The 16,385-nt window shown below is 50.9% G+C and overlaps 1 protein-coding gene across 1 annotated transcript; it reads left to right on the top strand.

The window, feature by feature from the left end:
- Positions 1-1,378: 1,378 nt before the first annotated feature.
- On the top strand, positions 1,379-15,488 carry LOC307103538 (PRAME family member 12-like; the record flags this gene model as incomplete). The annotated part of the gene is made up of 3 exons (XM_079777882.1): positions 1,379-1,668; positions 12,924-13,538; positions 14,945-15,488. The coding sequence occupies 3 exons, from the start codon at positions 1,379-1,381 to the stop codon at positions 15,486-15,488; spliced, it is 1,449 nt and encodes a 482-aa protein (XP_079634008.1).
- Positions 15,489-16,385: the final 897 nt, after the last annotated feature.

Below are 16,385 nucleotides of genomic sequence, written 5' to 3'. Positions count from 1 at the left end.
TCTTGGATGGCACTGTCTTCCCTACAGCTTGTTTCCTTTTAGATCCCAAATTCACCCAGAGAAGAGTCTTTCCATCTCTCTTCTTTCCAAGACCCCCCCCCCCCGCTCCCCGGCCTTTTTTCCATGGCCCTGGGTCATTCACAGGTTCCATTAGGATGGCCCAGTGCCACCCTGCCCAGCCCTGCCCCCTGCTTCTCATGTTGATTCTGACCTGACCTCCCTCAGAGAAGCCTTGTGGTCTAGGGACAGCCACATCCTCAGTAGCCTGAGGAGCTCATGATCTGCTATGTCACCTGACATAAAACCGAACTTGGTGCATGGACACATTTCCTTTGTTTTCCTGGGTCTGGCACCAGTGTCTTCTGGAGGATGTTTTAACTCTGCAATGTTCTCATGGTTTTGATGTGGCCAAAGACCCCCAGAAACTATGCTCTCAGGTTTTGCTCTTTCCTATTTAACATCAGGAACCCATGACACCTTCACTGTCTCACACTGAGGATGAACCTATGGGCCATCAGCCAACCTCAGTCAGTGTCTGTGGAAGGAATCAAGGAGCCAGGCCTCCACCCTGCCCCTCCCTAACTTTCTCTCAATCCATTAATCTGAAGAGAGGCAATAATCGCGTTAGGAGGAAGGGTTGGAGATTGAGGGTTCTGATTGGATGTTAGCATTTGAGAAGGCGTATAAAAACCTCAGGCAACAGAGGAGAGATTCAGAGACTTCCAGCTTTGCAGTCCGTGCTGTGATTCTCCACCAGGTCTGAGATCTGAGCCCCAGCCAACCCGGTCACAACAGGTAAATTACGGGCCTCACGTTGGCACAGAGCTTTCCCTTTTTCTTCTGTTGTTTATTTAACAGACAGATTGAAGGCATTGATTTTGCCTCAGAGTGTAGTTTTTCCTGAATTTCAAAATTTGGATTTGTGATTTGTTCTATTTTAAATGTGTAACCAAGCTGATTCCCTGACGCCTCTCCTCCCTCCAAGCCCCTAATGAAAATATCTTCACTGTGGTTTTATTACTGGAAATTTTAAATATTAACTTTGTGTCCCTAGGTTGGTCTGAAATTTTCCCCAAAAAAGGTGGAGGTCAGTTTTCAGGCCCCTCAGTACTCACTTCCCAGGCAGACTGGAATGAAAGATGTGGGTGCTTCTGAGATGCTTGTCGTGGGGCCTGCAGGGGAGCTATGGCTCTGTGGTCAACCAGCCCAGAATGGGACTCTCTAAACTGAGGCTCTCACCATTGCCAGGCCTGGGCCTTGGCCCTGAGTTGATTCCCATGAAAATGGGGAGTCAGAGGATGGGGCTCAAAGGCTTGGCCTGACGAGGATGCCTTGTTCCCTGGATGTTTCCACAGGATTCCTTTGGAGCACCTTTAGGATGAGCATCAGGACCCCACCCACACTCCTGAAGCTGGCAGGAGAGAGCCTGCTAAGGGACCAGGCCTTGGCCATCGCAGCTCTGGAGTACCTACCTGCTGAGCTCTTCCCGCAGCTGTTCATCCTGGCCTACAAAAATAGAAGCCACGAGGAGTTCCTGAAGGCCATGGCACAAGCCTGGCCCTTCACCGTCCTCCCTCTGGGGCACCTGATGCAGCCACCTCGGTTCAAGGTCTTAAAAGCTGTGTTGGATGGGCTTGACGTTCTGCTTGCCCAGAAGATTCGCCCCAGGTAAGGCTGCTCCCGGTGCCTGGTAGGGTCCTGGGCATCCCGGAGACAAAGGGGCATGTGGAGGGCCTAAGGGGGACCCGAGGATTCTGAAGGTGCCAGTGAGGCTCAGGGAGCCCTGGCACACTGCTGAGCTCACTGGCAAGTGGAGGACTGCCTACTGGGCAGAGGCACCTGCAAAATGTGCCCTGTCTCCTCCCAGTGATAGTTTAAGGTACTAGAAGTGCTGAGCAGGAGGGATGGAAGGAGATGAGTGAAGCAAAGCTGGGTGCAAGGGAGACGCTGACCTTGAGAATAAAAGTTAAGGTCATGGTAGGGGTAGAGTCTGGTTGTTGCCTCAACTCAGATGCTTAGTCTCATTCTGACCTGCCCTCATTCTGTGGATTTTTTTTAATGTTTTTCTTGATTTCAGAGAGAAAGGGAAAGATAGAGATAGAAGCCTCAATAATGTGAGAGAATCATTGATCGGCAGCCTCCTGCACACACACACACACACACACACACACATATCACACCATGGGCATGAAGCCTGCAACTGAGGCATGTATGCTGACAGGGATTGAACTGCGACCTCCTGGTTCATAGGCAGATGCTCAACCACTGAAACGCACTGTCCATGAAGCATGTCAGACAATGCCATGTTGATCTGAGAGAATGTCGGCTAAAGTTCTGCTTTCCCCACAGGAGGTGCAAACTGCAGGTGCTGGATTTAAGGGACACGGGTGCCAAGTTCTGGAGAATATGGTGTGGAGACAGCACCCAGAAGCACTTACTGATAGTACCAAAGGCTGTGCACAGGTCCAGCCCCAACATGGAGCACCCCTTAGCTCTCGTGGAGGTGTTCCTAGACCTTAACTTCAATGACAGGGACAGGGATGAGTTTCTCATGTACGTCATCCAATGGGCCCAGCAGAGGGAAGGGCTGCTACACCTGTGCTGCAAGACGCTGAGGATCGCTGAGGTGCCCTTCCGGAGGGTGAGGAAGGTCCTGGATGCGGTGCAGCTGGACTGCATCCAGGAGGTACAACTGAACTGCACCTGGGACCTGCCCACCCTGGGGACGTTTGCTGTTTATCTGGGGCAGATGAGGAACCTCCAGAAACTCTTTCTGTCCTACATCCATGTGTTGGGTGAGAAGGAGGTGGACGAGAAAGAGGAGGAAGAACAAGAGGAAGAGGAAAAGAAGGAGCAGGGATTCTTTTCCCAATTCCTCTCTCAGATGCTCAAGCTGCAGCACCTCCGCGAGCTGGTCCTGGAGTCCCCCTCCTTCCTCCGAGGCCGTCTGGACCAGATGCTCAGGTGAGCTGTTTAGCAGTGGACACAACCTTAGAATGTCAAGGGAGTGGTCTTGTTAGGTGCTTTGAGGGTGGTATCCCTGAGCACCCAAAGGAAGCATGTTTTTAAATCAGCCTGTCAAGATGGTAACAGAACTGACTCAATGAGGGACCCAGGGAGCCTGGGTGTGTGAATTCTTCCTCAGGGACACATGTCTAAGTGATGAGGCCTTAGAAAGAGTGGAGTGAGGAGGCAAAGCTACATCAGATGGAGCAATTCCAGACATAAGCTCTGTGCCCACCAGCCATGTGAACACATGTGAGCCTGTCTCAGATTCCCCATCTGTTAGAGATGGTCCTGATTACCAGGAAGGTCATTTGTAGAAGGGACAGGCATGATTCCGCAGCTAAGGGAGCAGGAGTGGAAAGGATTGCAGAGTGACCAGTGGTTTGTGGTGATGTAGGAATGGAAGTCGCCTCTGTACACTGGCCTCCCAGTTGATGTTGAAGAATCTTCCTCTGGTTTACTCTCTTCCTTTTCTTTAGTCCTCAAAGGAGGATATTTTCCCCCATTAACTTTTAGAGAGTGGAATGGAAGGAAAGAGAAAGTGAGAGAAATACATAGTGAGAGAGAGAGATGATTGGCTGCCCTCAGCACATGCCCCAACCGGGGCCAGGCATTGCGTCTGCAAATGAGATCTGTGCCCTTGACCATGAATCAAATCTGAGAACCTTGGGTCTAATAGGGAAAGCTCTATCCACTGATTCAAACCAGCTATGGCCAGGTGTGTTTCTTATGAATTAGATGAATGAGCCTCATGTGGCCCAGATGTCTGGTGCCTGGAGCCAAGCAGTGGACATAAGGAAGCCTGAGTTGACAGCACTCTCGGTTTTGTCTCCCAATCATAAGGTGCAGGGAAGCCCACCCTTGACCTAGACCAGTGGTCGGCAAACTCATTAGTCAACAGAGCTAAATACCAACATTACAGCGATTGAAATTTCTTTTGAGAGCCAAATTTTTTTAAATTTAAACTTCTTCCTATGCCACTTCGTCAAAATATACTCGACCAGGCCTTGGTATTTTGTAGAAGTGCCACTCTCAAGGGGCCAAAGAACCAATGTGGCTCGCGAGCCACAGTTTGCCAACCACAGACCTAGACACTGTCAGGCTCTGTGAGCAGGTTCCCGTGGTTTCCCTTATGTCCAGGCACCCTCCAGAGGGCAGTGCTCTGCTTGGCAGCTGAGGAAAGGAAGCTCTGGAGAAGTGGTGAACTTGACCCAGCCTAAAGGAGTCTGGGCTTCCTGGGTGTTTCCCTTCATCAGAATGTCAGGACAACCCTGGGCCTGGACAAATCGGTCTTCTCCCACATGGAGGCCCCCTCTACCTGCCACCCCGGTCCCCAGGAACTCACCGCTCTGTGTCTCCCCAGGTGCCTGCAGACCCCCTTGGAAAAACTCATCGTAACGTATTGCCAGAGCCTGACCCATTCAGACCTGACACACCTGTTCCAGTGCCCGAAACTCAGGCAGCTGAAGTCCCTGCGTCTGCATTGTGCCAGCCTCGCTGATTTTAGTGCTGAGCCCCTCCGAGCTCTCCTGGAGGCAGTGGCACCCACCCTCCAGGAGCTGTGCCTCGATAACTGTGCCATGGTGGACTCCCATGTCGAGGCCATCCTGCCTGTCCTGAGCCGCTGTCACCAGCTCATTTCCATCACCATCACTGAGAACCGCCTCTCCTTGGCCACCGTGGGGAAGTTGCTGCACCACACAGCTGGGCTGCGCAGCTTAGAGTACGAGGAGTACCCCGTCCCCCTGGAGTGTTACACGACCCAGGGGACTGTCAACCAGGACGGACTTGCCCTGATCCGAGCTGAGCTGACGGGGATACTGAGGGAGTTAGGACAGCCCAGGACCATCCGGCCTGCCACCGAGGACAGTGGCCACAGCGAGTATTATCACGTGGCATTTTCATGACTGGGAGCCCATGCTGTGCCTCTGTAATGACCCTGCTAAGTAGGTGCACCCAGCAAAGGCTTCTTTCTGGGCCTTTGGAAGCTGAAACCTCAGATGAGGGTGCATTATACAGCCCCCCCCTCTCTGTTTCAGGTTCATGCTCAGTGTGAGTGGGAAAAGAGAGGGACACGGCGTGGGTTCAGGATGGCAGGGACAAAGGATGGGGACTTCATGTGACTTCAAAGGCAAAGAGTTCTACAATCAGAAACAGGAATCTCATTTGTTTGGAGAGGGGACAGAATTTGGATTTGAGCTTCTTGTGTGGGAGTGAATCCTGGGGTGGATGACTGTAAAGGAATGATCAGAAATAAAGACAATTTCAAAGGTAACCTTCTAGTCCTCTTGCATGTATTCACCTGTCTCCCCAGTTTATACCTCAGGACCCTGCAGTTACTGATAAAAATAAAAAAAATAAAAAGCTGCGGAGAGTTCAGGATCAGAACCTGGAACTGCTGGGATGTGGTCCGGCTGCAGGACTCAGCACCATTTTATCACTCCCTCCAGGTCCTTTCTTCTCTCTGGGCATCTCTGACCTCCTTGTGGCTGCTCAGTGGGTGGATACAATGGGACATGCTAAGTGGCCCAGCAACCCCTGAAGTGAAGAGGACCTCGCTGTTGGCTCTGACCCTGAACGCGAGTGTTCCTCACCATCCTCTAGGTCGATCCACAAATCTCAGAACTTGTGCCCTGAGGGGTTCAGAGACAAGGCAGGGTCCTCAGTTCCAGAAGGGCTCGTCCAAACTGCAGAGGCACTGAGCCCATGCCTGTTAGCCTGGTGCAGAGGAAGTAACGTGCTTATGGCCAGGAATATCATCCAAATTCCTTTGAGCAAAATACTACAGCTATTTAGGGACATAACACTTTTTCTGAGGATGTCTACATCACATAAAATATAACCCGGGGGAGGGGAGGCAGGTCATATCCATGGGTGATTGGCATATTCCCATTACACTTCCGGCCTCTCTACGGAGCTAGACTAGAGAACATGTTCTGAAATCAGCCTGTCAGGAAGGGGAGCAGACACACTGCACAAATGAGTGAGCTTCTTCCCTGTAATCAGTCGCTGTATTAGGCAGCATTCCCCGGAAGAGTCAACAGGGACTCCTGGATGCAGGTAGATTTACATGGATAGGCTCCCACCTTCAGTCCGAATGCCTGCCCTCTGCAAGCCAGAGAACCAACCAAGCCAATTGTGTAACTGAGACCAAGTCCAAAGGCCTGAGAACCAGGGGAGCCCATGGCGTAACCCCCAGTGTGAGGCCATAGGAGTGAGAATAAAGGGCAGCTGGTGCACGCCCTGGAGTTTGATGCCCTGACAACCAGGAACCTATGTTCACCATCAGCTAAAACCAAAGAAGAGAGAATCATCCTTCCTTCCTCTTTCTATTCCACTTGTGCCCCCAAGAGATTGGAGGAAGCCCATCTGCACTGTAAGATCTCCTTACACTTCTCCTGAATCAAAAGCTAACCCCGTCCATTCACATCCAGAATGGCTTTACCAACTACTTGGTCAACCCTTAGCGCCATCAAGTTCAGCGGTCTCCAACTGGTGGTCCATGAGGTCCAAAAGTTTGACAACCTCAGGTCAAGTTGACACATAAAATTAACCCATCACAGTGACCCTAATCAAAGGGCACTGGAAGGAAGACTCCACACTGAGGGGAGTGTTGTTGGGTGGAGGGACCTCAGGCAAGAACCTCAGTTCCCCTGTATAATGAGGATCATGGTGCTCACCCAGTTTAGTGGATGCTTGTAGATCCAAGGAGATGGTGTAAGTTGAGGGCTTGGCACTGGGCCTGGTGCAGAGGAAGAGCTCAGTACATGGGTTTTTCCTCTTTTCCCTCCCAGCAGAAGTCCCCAACATTCTTCCCGCTCAGGCTCATGCTCTCCTCCTGAGGACAGGGAAGAGAGCCCAGCACAGGGCGCCCCGTGGGACTCAGCTTCTGCATGGGGCCCCCCTGATCCTGCTTCACCCAAACAGCTGAAGCAGTCAGCCCTGGGGTGTGGGTGTGAGTGGGAGTTGGGAGGTGGGGGTGGGGTTATAGTGCAAAGAGTGGATTCATCCCTGGTGATTATCAGGAAAAATGGCCAGGCCTCAGGACTCGTGTGCCACCTGCTGGTCAGACCAGGTGAAGTGCTAGTGACGCATGTAGAGCTATGTTGTGGGGTGTTTTTAAAATCTGCCTTTATGTAGATGCTATTTGAGTAGAAATACTTTTGTTGTTAGTTATGTAAATGTTAATGATATACACTGCCTATTAAAGTGATTAAGGAGAATGCCCATTGTGGCTCAGTAGTTGAGTATTGAACTATGAACCAGGAGGTCAAGGTTCCATTCCTAGTTAGGCACAAGCCTGGGGTTGTGGGCTGGATCCCTAGTGGGGGGTGGGGCATTTAGGAGGCAGCCAGTCAATGATTCTCTCTCATTATTGATGTTTCTGTCACTTTCTCCCTCTCCCTCTTCCTGAAATCAATAAAAATATTTTAAAAATAGAATGATAAAGGAAATTTAGTATTTTTAAGACTGCATGGGGATATTTTGTGTGTGTGTGTGTGTGTGTGTGTGTGTGTGTGTGTGTACTAGAGGCCCGGTGCAGGAAATTCATGCACGGGGGGAGGGGTGTCTCTCAGCCCAGCCTGCACCCTCTCCAATCTGGGACCCCTCGAGGGATGTCCAACAGCTCGTTTAGGCCCAGACATCCTTCTCACAATCCAGGACTGCTGGCTCCCAACTGCTTGCCTGCCTCCCTTCCTGATTGCTCCTAACCACTTGTGCCTGCCAGCATTATCACCACCTAACCAATCCCCTGCCAGCCTGATTGATGCCTAACCGCTCCCCTGCCAGCCTGTTTGCCCCTAACTGCCCTCCCCTGCAGGCCTGGTCACCCCTAACTGCCCTCCCCTGCAGGCTTCATCGCCCCCAACTGCCCTCCCTTGAAGGTCTGGTCCCTCCCAACTGCCCTCCCCTGCTGGCCTGATCACCCACAACTGCCCTCCCCTGTTGGCCATCTTGCGTCCACATGGGGGCAGCCATCTTTGACCACATGGGGGCAGTCATCTTGTGTGTTGTAGTGACAGTCAATTTGCATATTTCTCTCTTATTAGATAGACTAGAGACCTGCTGCATGGTTGGGGGCCAGCTGGTTTGCTCTGAAGGGTGTTCTGGATCAGGGTGGGGGTTCCCTTGGGGCGTGGGGCAGCCTGAGTGAGGGGCCTGTGGTAGTTTGCAGGCCGGCCACGCCCCCCCGCTACCCAAGCGGAGGCCCTGGTATCTGGGATTTATTTATCTTTATAATTGAAATTTTGTAGCCTTGAGCAGAGGCCTGGGCTGGCCAGGGTGAGCAGGAAGTTTGGCTTCCTCCATTGCCAGGGAAACCCAAGCCTCCTGTTCACTCTGTGGTCGCAGCCATCTTGGTTGGATTAATTTGCATACTCACTCCTGATTGGCAGGTGGGCGTGGCTTATGGGTATAGCCGAGGTACGGTCAATTTGCATGTTACACTTTTATTATATATATATATATATATATATATATATATATATATATATATATATATAATTTTTCAATTCTTTATTGTTTAAAGTATTACATAAGTCTTCTTTTTCCCTCCTTGATTTCTCCTTTGCCAACCTCACCCACCAGGCACATGCCCTCACCCCCTACTGTCTTTGTCCAACAGTTATGCTCAAATGTATGCATATAAGTCCTTTGGTTATTCTCTTTTCCCCTTACCCCCACCTTCCTTCATATGTTGGACAGTATGTTTGATGCTTCCATGGCTCTGGTTCTATTTTTGTTCATCAGTTTATAGTGTTCATTATATTCCACAAATGAGTGAGATCATGTGATATTTCTTTTTCAATGATTGCCTTATTTTGCTTAGCATAATGCTCTCCTGTTCAATCCATACTGTTGCAAATGGTAAGACTTCCTTCTTTTTTACAGCAACTTAGTATTCCATTGTGTAGATGTATCACCGTTTCCTAATCCACTCATCTGCTGAGGGGCACTTAGGCTGTTTGCAAATCTCAGCTCTTGTAAATTGTGCTGCTATGAACCTAGGGGTGCATATATCCCCTCTGATTGGTGTTTCTGTTTTCTTGTAATGTATTCCTAGAAGTGGGAGTACTGGGTCAAATGGAAATTTCATTTTAAATTTTTTTAGGAATTGCCATACTGTTTTCCTATGGGGATTTTTTAAAAAAAATGTTTGCCCTAAGTCTAGATGGTTTGGCTCAGTGGATAGAGTGCTGATGGAAGTGTCCCATGTTTAATTCTGTTCAAGGGCACAAGCCTGGTGTTGGGGGCTCGATCCCCAGTGGGAGGTTTGCAGGAGGTAGCCAATCAATTATTCTCTCACATCATTGATGCTTCTATCTCCCTCTCCCTTCCTCTCTGAAATAAATAAAAATATTTTGAAAAGTGGATTTTATTTTTTAGAGCAGATATAGGTTCCCAGCATAATTGAGCAGAAGGTAGAGAGTTCCCATACACCTCTGTCCCTCCACACACACAGCATCTCACTCTCCACACCCCCCACTGGACCAGACATTTGTTACAACTGTTGGACCTGTACTGACACATCCTTGTCACCCACAGGTGTGTGGTTGCAGGTGTTTTGAGCTGCAGACAAATCCATGATTCCTAGCGGAAGCAGCCTGGGTTTGTTCTGTCCTTTTCCAGGAGAGCTCAGCTACAGGCCTCAGCACTCACTCCGATGCCTCCTGTCCTCACTCCAGTGTCTGTCCAGTGGCGCTGTCTTCTCCATGTGACTCAGAGTTCCCCAGAGTCAGAGCGTGGCACACACACTGGGTGCTCAGGGGAGTCTGTGGGGTGAGTGACTGACAGGAGAAGGATAGGGGCCTAGAGGAAGGCTGTGCAGGCCAAGACCTCCCCGTGGCAGCAATGGGCTGGCCACAGCTGGCCTTCCTCACACTGCCAAGGGCCACCAATTCCTTTGCAGATGTCTAAGGACTCATGATTTCTCCCTGGCCAGTGCCTCTCGTTCTGCACACCACAAGGATGTCAGACAAATACAGAACAGAGTGATATTGGAGGTCAGGCTTACTAAAGTGAGGAGTTTAGGGGCTGGTGATCATAAGGGAGATCATTGGGGGTGTGGTGAAGTGAAGGGGTGCCATGAGGGCAGGAATAGGGCCATGGCGACACAGTGTAGTGAAGCATGGCATGTGGTATCCAAGAAGGGTTCTCTGTGGAAGAATCTCTTCCCTGTGATAAACATCGCCTGGTGACAGCTGCCATGATGTTGACAGGGTTGCATGTGATTGGCCGACTTTTATTTCTGTCCCTGGCTCCAAGATCCCAAGGAGCCCACAGCATCCACCCTCAATGCCTTTTGGGCTTGAAAATGTCTAACTCCCAGGGCTGAGCCCTGCCCCCTCTGCTCACAGTCTTAGATTTAAGCTTCTCCACCTAGTTTGCTGAGCTAATCCCATCTTTCCCAGAGCAGACCCACCCTTTTCCTCCTGGGCGGGACAGAAGATGGAATCTCTCCCTTTGCCCTCTAGGATGGCACTGTCTTCCCTCCAGCTTGTCTCCTTTTAGATCCTAAATTCAGCCAGAGAAGAGTCTTTCCATCTCTCTTCTTTCCAAGAAAAACCCCCATCTTTTCCATGGCCCTGGGTCATTCACAGGTTCCATTAGGATAGCCTAGCACTCCCTGCCCCTCCCTGACCCCTGCTTCTCACGGTGATTCTGACCTGACCTCCCTCAGAGAAGCCTTGGGGTCTAGGGACAGCCACATCCTCAGTAGCCCACCACTTGCCCCCTGAGGAGCTCATGATCTGCTATGTCACCTGACACAAAACCGAACTTGGTGCATGGACACATTTTCTTTGTTTTTTGGGGGGATGGCACCAGTGTCTTCTCGAGGATGTTTTAACTCTGCAATGGTCTCATGGTTTTGATGTGGCCAAAGACCCCCAGAAACTATGCTCTCAGGTTTTGCTCTTAGGAAAGAGAAGGTAGAGAGTTCCCATACACCTCTGTCCCTCCACAGGGAACCCATGACACCTTCACTGTCTCACACAGAGGATGAACCTATGGACCATTAGTCAACCTCAGTCAGTGTCTGTGGAAGGAATCAATGAGCCAGGCCTCCACCCTGCCCCTCCCTAACTTTCTCTCAATCCATTAATCTGAAGAGAGGCAATAATCGCGTTAGGAGGAAGGGTTGGAGACTGAGGGTTCTGATTCGATGTTAGCGTTTGAGAAGGCGTATAAAAACCTCAGGCAACAGAGCAGAGATTCAGAGACTTCCAGCTTTGCAGTCCGTGCTGTGTGCTGTGGTTCTCCACCAGGTCTGAGATCTGAGCCCCAGCAGGTAAATTACGGGCCTCAGCTAAGGCATCTGGTCTCACGTTGGCACAGAGCTTTCCCTTTTTCTTCTGTTGTTTTTGTTTTGTTTGTTGTTGTTTGTTTCTTTCTCTTCTCTTTTTCTCTTCTTCTTCTGTTGTTTTTTTGACAGACTGAAGGCATTGATTTTGCCTCAGAGTGTAGTTTATCCTGAATTTCAAAATTTGGATTTGTGATTTGTTCTATTTTAAATGTGTAACCAAGCTGATTCCCTGACGCCCCTCCTCCCTCCAAGCCCCTAATAAAAACATCCTAAGTGTGGTTTTATTTCTGAAAATTTTAAATATTAAGTTTGTGTACCTAGATTGGTCTGAAATTTCCCCCCAAAAAAGGTGGGGGTCAGCTTTCAGGCACCTCAGTACTCACTTCCCAGGCAGACTGGAATGAAAGATGTGGGTGCTTCTGAGATGCTTGTTGTGGGGCCTGCAGGGGAGCTATGGCTCTGTGGTCACTAGTCCAGATTGGGACTCTCTAAACTGAGGCTCTCACCATTGCCAGGCATGGGCTTTGGCCCTGAGTTGATTCCCGTGAAAATCGGGAGTCAGAGGATGGGGCTCAAAGGCTTGGCCTGACGAGGATGCCTTGTTCCCTGGATGTTTCCACAGGATTCCTTTGGAGCACCTTTAGGATGAGCATCAGGACCCCACCCACACTCCTGCAGCTGGCAGGAGAGAGCCTGCTGAGGGACCAGGACTCAGCCATCGCAGCTCTGGAGTACCTACCTGCTGAGCTCTTCCCGCAGCTGTTCATCCTGGCCTACAAAAATAGAAGCCACGAGGAGTTCCTGAAGGCCATGGCACAAGCCTGGCCCTTCACCGTCCTCCCTCTGGGGCACCTGATGCAGCCACCTCGGTTCAAGGTCTTAAAAGCTGTGTTGGATGGGCTTGACGTTCTGCTTGCCCAGAAGGTTCGCCCCAGGTAAGGCTGCTCCCGGTGCCTGGTAGGGTCCTGGGCAACCCGGAGACAAAGGGGCATGTGGAGGGCCTAAGGGGGACCCAAGGATTCTGAAGGTGCCAGTGAGGCTCAGGGAGCCCTGGCACACTGCTGAGCTCACTGGGGAGTGGAGGACTGCCTACTGGGCAGAGGCACCTGCAAAATGTGCCCTGTCTCCTCCCAGTGATAGTTTAAGGTACTAGAAGTGCTGAGCAGGAGGGATGGAAGGAGATGAGTGAAGCAAAGCTGGGTGCAAGGGAGACGCTGACCTTGAGAATAAAAGTTAAGGTCATGGTAGGGGTAGAGTCTGGTTGTTGCCTCAACTCAGATGCTTAGTCTCATTCTGACCTGCCCTCATTCTGTGGATTTTTTTTAATGTTTTTCTTGATTTCAGAGAGAAAGGGAAAGATAGAGATAGAAGCCTCAATAATGTGAGAGAATCATTGATCGGCAGCCTCCTGCACACACACACACACACACACACATATCACACCATGGGCATGAAGCCTGCAACTGAGGCATGTATGCTGACAGGGATTGAACTGCGACTTCCTGGTTCATAGGTAGATGCTCAACCACTGAAACGCACTGTCCATGAAGCATGTCAGACAATGCCATGTTGATCTGAGAGAATGTCGGCTAAAGTTCTGCTTTCCCCACAGGAGGTGCAAACTGCAGGTGCTGGATTTAAGGGACACGGGTGCCAAGTTCTGGAGAATATGGTGTGGAGACAGCACCCAGAAGCACTTACTGATAGTACCAAAGGCTGTGCACAGGTCCAGCCCCAACATGGAGCACCCCTTAGCTCTCGTGGAGGTGTTCCTAGACCTTAACTTCAATGACAGGGACAGGGATGAGTTTCTCATGTACGTCATCCAATGGGCCCAGCAGAGGGAAGGGCTGCTACACCTGTGCTGCAAGACGCTGAGGATCGCTGAGGTGCCCTTCCGGAGGGTGAGGAAGGTCCTGGATGCGGTGCAGCTGGACTGCATCCAGGAGGTACAACTGAACTGCACCTGGGACCTGCCCACCCTGGGGACGTTTGCTGTTTATCTGGGGCAGATGAGGAACCTCCAGAAACTCTTTCTGTCCTACATCCACGTGTTGGGTGAGAAGGAGGCGGACGAGAAAGAGGAGGAAGAACAAGAGGAAGAGGAAAAGAAGGAGCAGGGATTCTTTTCCCAATTCCTCTCTCAGATGCTCAAGCTGCAGCACCTCCGCGAGCTGGTCCTGGAGTCCCCCTCCTTCCTCCGAGGCCGTCTGGACCAGATGCTCAGGTGAGCTGTTTAGCAGTGGACACAACCTTAGAATGTCAAGGGAGTGGTCTTGTTAGGTGCTTTGAGGGTGGTATCCCTGAGCACCCAAAGGAAGCATGTTTTTAAATCAGCCTGTCAAGATGGTAACAGAACTGACTCAATGAGGGACCCAGGGAGCCTGGGTGTGTGAATTCTTCCTCAGGGACACATGTCTAAGTGATGAGGCCTTAGAAAGAGTGGAGTGAGGAGGCAAAGCTACATCAGATGGAGCAATTCCAGACATAAGCTCTGTGCCCACCAGCCATGTGAACACATGTGAGCCTGTCTCAGATTCCCCATCTGTTAGAGATGGTCCTGATTACCAGGAAGGTCATTTGTAGAAGGGACAGGCATGATTCCGCAGCTAAGGGAGCAGGAGTGGAAAGGATTGCAGAGTGACCAGTGGTTTGTGGTGATGTAGGGATGGAAGTCGCCTCTGTACACTGGCCACCCCAGTTGATGTTGAAGAATCTTCCTCTGGTTTACTCTCTTCCTTTTCTTTAGTCCTCAAAGGAGGATATTTTCCCCCATTAACTTTTAGAGAGTGGAATGGAAGGAAAGAGAAAGTGAGAGAAATACATAGTGAGAGAGAGAGATGATTGGCTGCCCTCAGCACATGCCCCAACCGGGGCCAGGCATTGCGTCTGCAAATGAGATCTGTGCCCTTGACCATGAATCAAATCTGAGAACCTTGGGTCCAAAAGGGAAATCTCTATCGACTGATTCAAACCAGCTAGGGCCAGTGTGTTTCTTATGAATTAGATGAATGAGCCTCATGTGGCCCAGATGTCTGGTGCCTGGAGCCAAGCAGTGGACAGAAGGAAGCCTGAGTTGACAGCACTCTCGGTTTTGTCTCCCAATCATAAGGTGCAGGGAAGCCCACCCTTGACCTAGACCAATGGTCGGCAAACTCATTAGTCAACAGAGCCAAATATCAACAGTACAATGATTGAAATTCCTTTTGAGAGTCAAATTTTTTAAACTTAAACTTCTTCTAACGCCACTTCTTCAAAATAGACTCCACCAGGCCGTGGTATTTTGTGGAAGAGCCACACTCAAGGGGCCAAAGAACTGCATGTGGCTCGTGAGCCGCAGTTTGCCAACCACAGACCTAGACACTGTCAGGCTCTGTGAGCAGGTTCCCGGGGTTTTCCTTATGTCCAGGCACCCTCCAGAGGGCAGTGCTCTGCTTGGCAGCTGCGGAAAGGAAGCTCTGGAGAAGTGGTGAACTTGACTCAGCCTAAAAGGAGACTGGGCTTCCTGGGTGTTTCCCTTCATCAGATTGTCAGGACAACCCTGGGCCTGGACAAATCGGTCTTCTCCCACATGGACGCCCCCTCTACCTGCCACCCCGGTCCCCAGGAACTCACCGCTCTGTGTCTCCGCAGGTGCCTGCAGACCCCCTTGGAAAAACTCACCATAACACATTGCGGGCGCCTGACCCATTCAGACCTGACACACCTGTTCCAGTGCCCGAACCTCAGGCAGCTGAAGTCCCTGCGTCTGCATTGTGCCAGCCTCGCTGATTTTAGTCCCGAACCCCTCCGAGCTCTCCTGGAGGCAGTGGCACCCACCCTCCAGGAGCTGTGCCTCGATAACTGTGCCATGGTGGACTCCCATGTCGAAGCCATCCTGCCTGTCCTGAGCCGCTGTCACCAGCTCATTTCCATCACCATCTCTGAGAACCGCCTCTCCTTGGCCACCGTGGGGAAGTTGCTGCACCACACAGCCGGGCTGCGCAGCTTAGAGTACGAGGAGTACCCCGTCCCCCTGGAGTGTTACACGACCCAGGGGACTGTCAACCAGGACGGACTTGCCCTGATCCGAGCTGAGCTGACGGGGATACTGAGGGAGTTAGGACAGCCCAGGACCATCCGGCCTGCCACCGAGGACAGTGGCCACAGCGAGTATTATCACGTGGCATTTTCATGACTGGGAGCCCATGCTGTGCCTCTGTAATGACCCTGCTCAGTGGGTGCACCCAGCAAAGGCTTCTTTCTGGGCCTTTGGAAGCTGAAACCTCAGATGAGGGTGCATTATACAGGGTCCCCCGCCCCCTATGTTTCAGGTTCATGCTCAGTGTGAGTGGGAAAAGAGAGGGACACGGCGTGGGTACAGGATGGCAGGGACAAAGGATGGGGACTTCATGTGACTTCAAAGGCAAAGGGTTCTACAATCAGAAACATGAATCTCATTTGTTTGGAGAGGGGACAGAATTTGGATTTGAGCTTCTTGTGTGGGAGTGAATCCTGGGGTGGATGACTGTAAAGGAATGATCAGAAATAAAGACAATTTCAAAGGTAACCTTCTAGTCCTCTTGCATGTATTCACCTGTCTCCCCAGTTTATACCTCAGGACCCTGTAGTTACTGATAAAAATAATAAAAAAAAAAGCTGCAGAGGGTTCAGGATCAGAACCTGGAACTGCTGGGATGTGGTCCGGCTGCAGGACTCAGCACCATTTTATCCCTCCCTCCAGGTCTTTTCTTCTCTCTGGGCATCTCTGACCTCCTTGTGGCTGCTCAGTGGGTGGATACCATGGGACATGCTAAGTGGCCCAGCAACCCCTGAAGTGAAGAGGACCTCGCGACTGGCTCTGACCCTGAACACGAGTGTTCCTCAAAGTCCTCCAGGTGGATCCACAAATCTCAGAACTTGTGCTAGGAGGGGTTCAGAGACAAGGCAGGGTCCTCAGTTCCAGAAGGGCTCGTCCAAACTGCAGAGGCACTGAGCCCATGCCTATTATCCTGGTGCAGAGGAAGTAACCTGCTTATGGCCAGGAATATCATCCAAATTCCTTTGAGCAAAATACTACAGTTATTTAGGGACA

This window comes from Cnephaeus nilssonii, assembly GCF_951640355.1.
Source record: "Cnephaeus nilssonii genome assembly, chromosome: 7".
NCBI lineage: Eukaryota > Metazoa > Chordata > Mammalia > Chiroptera > Vespertilionidae > Cnephaeus > Cnephaeus nilssonii.
This window is presented reverse-complemented; position numbering and strand designations above follow the sequence as displayed.